Raw genomic sequence first — 7976 nt, 5'->3', positions numbered from 1 at the left:
TGACCGGTATGGGGATTTCGGGCTCTCTTCCTGAATTTGATTTCCACGGTTAGGTTAGGTTAGGTTAGGTTAGGTTTTTTTTTTTAATTATAAATTCTCTCTGTTCTCCTTCATAAAAGGAGGCATTTTTTGCGCTAACACATCCATTCCAGTTCTCGCTCTTCATGCCACTCGTAGTTTCATACCGCATACTACACATTTGTCCATCCACATTCTTTCTTTTATTGTTTGTATCCTATCCTTTCCTATTCTTATTTTCTATGGCTACTACACTTAGGAGTGGAACGGGTCGGGGTTTTCTTTATTATATTTCCTGAACTATTTATTCTTTTACTTCTACACTTAATACATACTTTTTATTGCCTAATATTTTTTCTTACAGTTCTTAGGGTGTACACTTTATTAATGCTTATTACATACTTATTACATCATTTCTGTATACTTATTACATTTATCTTTTCTTAGCTTATACAATTTCTAGCTTATTATCTAATTTACATATTGCTTACTTTCCTTACGAGCTAATATTACTTCCTGCTTTATATGTACAAACATAAAGAGGAAGAATGGCCATATTTTACCTACTTATTTTTTGTTACGACTCTTTTTACAATGTATCTACAATAATCTAGAAATTTATCTCTACTTTCTTTTTGTTCTATTATGTCGTGGATTGTACTAACGTTTATTTCTCTACCAATCTCGGCCTCCGCATCAAATCTATTTCTGGCATAAATCGGGCATTCCACAACCAAGTGCAACACATTCTCTTCGGTTTCATCACTGCATTGACATGATGGGCTCTCCCTACACTTGAACCTATACAAGTATGAGGAGAACCCACCATGGCCCGTCATTAATTGCACAGTTAGTGGATCCAAGTCCATCTTTCTTATCACCCTGTTCGCTGCTATGGCATCAGGAAAGAAAACCTTTGTTGTGGATGCCGTTTCCCCTCCTACGTAGCGCCTGTTCCATTCGTCAAGCGAGTCCTTTCGGATTTGACGCTTGACGAACGAAACAGGACACTTGTCGTAGTCGGCCTTTGACTTTTTGTTTAATGCAGCGTCCTTGGCCAGTTCGTCGGCTCTCTCGTTTCCCTCCATCCCCTCGTGAGCTTTTATCCAGAAGAGGTTTATGATGTTGTTTCGCTTCTGGATGGTATTAATATTTGCTCTTGTTTTAACTGCTAGGGGATGGAGGGAAGTACCGTCGGCGATCGTCTCTAATGCGGACCTGGAGTCGCTATAAACGTTGCAGTGTGACGCCTCGTGTTTTACGGCGTGACTTGTTGCCTCCATCAGTGCCAACAGCTCCGCCTGATATACGGTGCAGCTCTGGTCCAGCTTCAATTTTCGAGTACTCGTTTCCGTTTCGCCATCCCATATGGATAGAGCAGCGCCAACTTTCCCTTCAATTTTACTGCCGTCAGTAAAAATTTTTCGGCCATGGTTGTCGTGCTGTTCCAGAGCTGCACCGTCTGCCAGGCATATAAATTTGGTCCCTATCTGTTCCGAGGGGTGAGGTAGGTTTACAAAAGGTGTTGGTGTCTCAAGTTCCCGGTCTGCTATTGCTCTCCGGGAAAAACCTTTTTTCACCTCATAAAGAGAGGCTGCTTCCCTGATCCTGATGTCCAGAGGAAGCAGTCCGGAGAGCAATAGCGCCGAGTGAAGTGAGACAGTCCTGTACGCCTTTGTAATCTTTTGTGCGAATCCCCTCTGGACCATATCCAGCTGCTTTTTAACACCTAGTTTATTTGTCGCCATTGACCAGGCGGAAGCCGCGTACATAATAGTAGGCTCTATCACAGCGGTGTAGATCGTCCTGATCACCTCGGGGTGCAGCCCCCAACTTATTTTTGCAGTCCTTGCTAGTTGTTTGTACAACGCTATGGCCTTCCGGCAGACGTTCCTCACGTGGCTGTTAAAGGTGAGTTTATCGTCTACCGTAAGGCCAAGGATTTTAATTTCACGAGACAGACCAATGCGTTCCCCGCCCATGGTCAGACGCGGGGAGTCGTATTTAATTTTATTTGTAATCACCATTGCCTGTGTCTTATGTGGTGCGAACTTGAGCTTATTTTCGACTCCCCACCTCTGAACATGTTCGAGAGCCGCATCGGCCTGCCTCTCTATCTGTTCTGCATTGTCCCCCGAAAAAATCAGGACCACGTCATCCGCGAAAGCTTGGCAGTGTACCCCTTTTTCCTCCAGTCCTTTTAAGAGTGGGTCAAGTAGTAAATTCCAAAAGGTGGGCCCCCCAATGGAGCCCTGCACACAGCCTTTTGTGGTGTCCCTGACACTTTCCGCGCCCGCGTACCTTACCCTTACCTTTCTTCCTGAAAGGTAACTGTCAACCAACCTCCTCAGGTTGGCTGGGCACTCTGATTCGGCTAACCTACAGCGAATTGCGGGCCACCAGGCGCTGTCGAAGGCCCCCTCTATGTCTAATGATATCAGGGAGATTAGCTTCCTTTCTTCCAGTTTATCCCTGATATGCTTCATCATGACATAGAGGGAGTCCTCGGTGCTGCGCTGTGGTGTAAACCCGTACTGTCTCCTACTCATTTTCGGCATGGTGTGCCACCGGATCCTCTTGATCAACATCTTTTCCAAAATCTTCCCTAGGACCGGTAGCAACCCAATCGGTCTGTATGATTTTGGGAGGGTGTAATCTTCCTTTCCGTGTTTTGGGAGTACTACAATCGTTGCCTCTTTCCAGATCGTCGGAAATTGCGCCAAAGCGATGCAGCGATTGTACAGAGCCAGAAAAGCTTCTGGGTTCGTTCCTATCGCTGCTCTACATATATCGGCCGTGAAGCCCTCCTTGCCCGGTGCCTTTTTGACGTTGAAGCTTAGCGCTGCCGTATTCAGTTCCTCTATCGTAAACTCTGGATCGCATGGCTCACCATGCGTCCATTTGTTGCCGTCTTCTGCTGACTTGCGGATGTAGCGATGAGCAGCGCTATCCTCATTCTCCGAATCCTGGGGGAAGAAAGTCTCCGCCAGCAGTTTGGCGGATTCCTCACCCCCCAGCACCGTTCCGTCTTTCACCAGCGGAATGTCCTCCCCCCGTTGGGTTGTCCGGGCGATCACCCTGTAAATCCCCTCCCACATGGATTCCCGGTCCTGCCTTCCACAGAAGCTCTTCCAACTGGAAGTTTGCGCTTTTTTGGCCTCACACTGGTAGTTTTCCTTGGCCTGCAGGTAACTATCCGTAACCACTTTGCGTCTTATTTGCGCCGCACATTTGATCCTACGCTTTTTTGTTGCAACATCCTGCTTCAGTCTGGCCAACTCGTCGTTCCACCAGGGCAATCCCGTCGGTTTCTTATTCTTAATTTTTGGAATAGTTTCTTCACATATTTTGTTAATTAGTCTATTTATTTTTTCTACTAAGTTATCCAAGTCTTTTCTATGTACTATTTTGTCTATTTCTTCCTTATTAATGTTTTCATCTTTCCAAACTTGGGTGAGTTTCTCATGAAACTCACGCCAGTTTGCCTTTTTTGTGTTGTAAATTCTGGTCGTACGTTTTATATCTATGCCTATTGATTTTTCTAGATTAAACTCGAACAGGATTGCATTGTGGTCCGAGCTGGTCATTTCGGTGTCCAGTCGCCAGTTGCTTACGCTTCCCAAGATTTCGGTAGAGCAGGCGGTCAGGTCGACGCAACTCGTGAAGCGCTTTCCTCCCCTTATTACATCAAAAGTGGGCTTAGTACCTTCGTTCAGTATCTGCAGGCCAAGTTCGTCCAGTGCGTATGCCAGCGCTTCGCCTCTGGGATTCATTTTACGGCTTCCCCACCATGGATTCCATGCATTGACATCTCCCCCTATCACTATATTAGCCGTGCCCAACTCATTCTTCACTTTTGTCATCCACTGGATGTCCGGGTCGATGGGTTTGTCCTTGTCCAGGTATACCGACACTATCCCCACTTCCCACGCTCCAGTCCTAAGTTTGACTACTGTGAAGTTGTGCGTAGTGAGCGTGGGGTATTGGACAATGTCGATACTGTCGTCAAAGAGTGCAATGGCCGTCTTATTTACGTTATCTGGGTTTCCACTACATTGCACTACTTTGACCCCCGGATATGACTTCACCCTACCCGTACATCCAGTATATGGCTCCTGTATCAAGGCTACGGAAATTTTTCTCTTTACGCACTCTACCACAAGTTCGGCCGTTGCGAGCTCACTTCTTTGTAGATTGGCCTGCGCGACCAGGTACTTACTAGTAGATTGTGTACCTAACTGATGGTTGCCAGGGACCACTTTAGCAATACGCCACGGCAGAGCGCGCTATGGCTTCCCATTTGCGTCTCACCGGGCACTCCCTGCTAAATGCACTGTGGTCCCTGAACTCTATTTTTGCTTTGTTGCAATTTATGCAATCTGGTACGGTCGCTTCAGTCCACCCCTTACACTGCGTTCTCATATGTGGGCCCCCGCAGTGGCTGCACACATCGACCTCCTCCCGGCAGAATCGCTTCCCGTGGCCGTACCCTAGACAGCGCGAACACTGGACTAGGGGCGACTGGTCTGCGACTCTGATCCGTTGGAGGTCGATGTGGACTGCCCCCGCCTCCGTCAGCCGCTTCCACACCTGAGGGGAGACCCTTGCTACCACGTGCTCGGTATGTGGATTCCTGGCTCTCCTGCGGTAGACTATCTCTATCCCTTCTTCTGTCCCGCTCTTTCCTCCTAATAAGTGTCCATTTTGATTCCTCAAGGCGTCTACAATTTCATTATTTGTGTTAGATTTTAACACCCCGTAGAAAATGACTAGAGGGTCTTTGTTTTTTACCTCTTCCACGTGTAGTCTCTCCCCATTTTCCCTGATTTTATCCCTAACCTTTTTTAATTCGTCCTTATTCCTGCATCCAATAATAACTTTTCGGTCTCTTGCCTGCCTTACTTTATCAATCCTGACCCCTTCCTGCCTGGCGTTCACTACCTTCCTAACTTTCTCTAAGACTTGGTCACCGGTCTCTAGTTCGTCTTGCGAGGTGATCACCACCGAGTGCATGGAAGGCTGTTCCTGGGATGGTCCTCTTTGAGGCCCTGCAGCAACATTCGCGTAAGTTCGATTTCCTTCGAACATTTCGCGCTGCTCAGATAGTTGTTTTTGAAGCGAGACCATCTCCCCTCGGTGTTCTTGGAGTAGCCTTCCATGCTCTTCAATCTGTTTGGCCAGGCTATCCTTCTCCGGTGCGTCCTCTCCCTTTCTCTCTTTTCCTATCTTATCATTTCCTCCAGGTGTTTCTGAGGCCTTTTTTCCCTTCTCCACACTTCCTTCACTCTTCCGTTTCAGTTCCGCATCCAGCTCTTTCACTAGTTGGTATAATCTATCCGCTGCATTACTTATTCCAGTTTTTAAATTTGATTTTAAGTTTCTGGAGAGTGCCAGGTACTGCTTAACTCTTGTAATGCACGTTTTTGCCTCTGTCAGTCTGTTTTGGTGAGCGGTCTTAGGCGAACGCGTGTCGGACAGGGATAGGGGGCTTTTAGCCATTTCGCTGTCCTGTGACAGTGGCAGTCTCTTTTTCTGCGTAGCAGGGCCTGCCTGCGGTCTTTTGCTTGTCACAGGTGTTTCAATGGACGGGTCTGATCCCGCTGCTTCCCATTCGTCGATGCTCTTTCTCACGTTTGAGGTAAGTGTCACAGTTTTTGGCGGCGATTTTTTCGCTACCTCGTTTGCATCTGTCAGTTTTGGGGGTGTTCTAATCATTTTTTGTTTGTTTGTAGCTTTTGCGTAAGAGAGAATCATCAGTTTTTAAGATAAGTTAAGATTTTAGATTTAAGTTTTGTATAAGTATCCAAAGTAGTAATTTTGTAAGTAATATAAGGTAGAAAATGTAAAGGTTTTCCACTAAAAGACGTGTAAGGGGCGTCTCTCGCGTCGTCTCTATGTTTTCTAATTACGTATTTTATGTTTCTATTTATTTCATAAAATGTCTATGTTTTATGTTCCTAGTTAGATTTTAAGTTAATTTTTTAATTTTTTCTTTGTTTCAGGTGACGGTGTCGGCGTGGCGAGCACTCTCCAGTGTCTACAGTAGGTGATAATTTGCAGGGTAAGTATATACAGTTAGCTTTGCTAGGAAGAGTAAAATTTTTTCCAAGTCTAGGTTTAGGTAGAGCTGCCTTTACTGGTCGGTCGTTAAGCCTTAACAAAGAACTATGTGCAGGTATGGTATCCACTACGTACTTTACCCAAATCTATTGGATTTTTAAGCTCTTGTCAGTTTGACTCTATGTAGAGTCACGCTGTTATGCAGATTTGAAGGCACTATGTGCGCCTTTGCCAGTGCCGAAAACCGCAATTCGCTACGGCGGTCAGGAGCCGAGATATCTGCAGTTAAAGATTTTGAAGATGTCCGCCCAAAATGGCGGCTGAAATTTCCAACGCTTGCAGCTCGGCCTCTATCCGCAACAATCCGACGGGGAAAAGCTTGTGGTGCTCCTGCCGAAGAGGACTAAGGGGTACCACTGTCAGATCGAGTTCCGATTTTTGACTCTATGTAGAGTCAGTCCGTACGGAGAGTCAAAGGACTCTTCGCGCATACGCTAATGCAAAAAACCGCGTGCTCGTAGTATAGATAACGACCGAGATACGATCGAAGCAAACTTTTAAAAATGGCGGTCGAAATGTCAAACCCTAGTTTGAAACACGATTTCCGACGTTAATTTTCGTCGTAGAGCGACGGAAAAAAGTTTAGTATGGTCGCTTACACTAAAACTTTCGTGTTTCCCTTCAAGTTTCGTCGGCTATTTTTGGCTCTATGTAGAGTCCGTCTGTAATAATAAACCTAGAGCTCTCTATGCTCACTTAGATGCTGTAAAGCCCGTCTCGATCCGTCAAGAAATGGTCGAGTTATGCCAGAAATAAACTTTCCAAGATGGCGGTCGAACTGTCAAATCACAATTTAAAATACAATTTGTGGAGGTATTATTTGTCGCAGAGCGACGGGAAAAAGACCTGAGTGGTTTGCCGCACTAGGACTATCGTGTTCTAATAAAATTTTGGTCAAAAAAGTTGGGCTCTAAAAAGAGACCAAAAGGGTCGGTCTCGATTGTCCCGGGTTTCCCCACGTCAGGCCCGGAAACCCCGCCGCTGTGCGACCTATAGTTCCGGAATAAACCTAAAAAGAAAAGTTTCCAAGATGGCCGCCAAGATGGTCGACAAAACCCAAAATCGCCCCCTTTTGGCCGAATCAGCCCGAGTTTGGGCTTGTTGGAATGGGCTTGAAGAGCTCTACCAACTGGTCAAACCTAAAACTAAGAAATTTTAACACCCGATTTTTAAAATGTAAAAAACACAAAATGTTTAACTATTTCCTTAATAAAACGCCAAAATTTAACACAAAAAATTCTGAAAAAATTTACACAGCCTTATAGTAAAGTGCTTAAATTTATGAGCAGGATTTCGGAGCTACCAGGGTGCTAGTTTTACCCCTCGTGCAACCCCCTAATTTTTGAAAATTTGTAGGTCCAAAGTTTTTGGACATAAAAATCTGAAATTTTGCAATTATGTAGAGGACCTGAATATCTTTATAAGCAAATTTTTCAAAAGGGGGGTCACAGATCGTTTGAGCGAGTTATGAATTTTTGAAATTTAACCAAAATTTTGAAAATGTATAGCTCCGAAATTTGCAGACCTTCTTTTCTGCTTGTAGCGGCGGATGACTGGACCCGATCCCGGGCTCGCCTCCACGTAGTCAGCAGCAGCCGCACGCCTCTGGATCACAGACCTCGTGGCCACGTGGTACTTGTTTTTTTGCCAATTTTTCGGCCAACTTGGCCGAAAAAAATCAGTTATTGGGTCCTCCGTGTAGAGCGCTCCAAGGCGCTTCAGCCCGCACCAAAAAACTAATAGGTCACAGATCGCTATCGGACAGCGTTAATTTTTGAAGTTTCAAAAATTTCACTTTTTGCACTTTTTCACCTGTAACTTTTCCAGATTTCATCCGA

The 7976-nt window shown here is 45.4% G+C and overlaps 1 protein-coding gene across 1 annotated transcript in view; it reads right to left on the bottom strand.

Annotated features, from left to right (window-relative positions):
• LOC113238780 overlaps positions 1-5733 on the bottom strand; it is a 5988-nt gene extending 255 nt beyond the window's left edge. The window contains exons 1-3 of the mRNA XM_026475615.1: positions 4330-5733; positions 3423-4217; positions 684-3335 (exon numbers count right to left, since the gene is read on the bottom strand). Coding sequence (XP_026331400.1) covers positions 684-3335; positions 3423-4217; positions 4330-5733 — 4851 coding nt within the window. The remainder of the gene's footprint in view (positions 1-683; positions 3336-3422; positions 4218-4329) is intronic.
• Positions 5734-7976: the final 2243 nt, after the last annotated feature.

The sequence above is a fragment of the Hyposmocoma kahamanoa genome, unplaced genomic scaffold (assembly GCF_003589595.1).
Source record: "Hyposmocoma kahamanoa isolate Upper Pololo Valley unplaced genomic scaffold, ASM358959v1 109, whole genome shotgun sequence".
Lineage (NCBI taxonomy): Eukaryota > Metazoa > Arthropoda > Insecta > Lepidoptera > Cosmopterigidae > Hyposmocoma > Hyposmocoma kahamanoa.
Note: the sequence above shows the minus strand (reverse complement) of the source record. Positions and strands in the feature narration are given on the sequence as shown.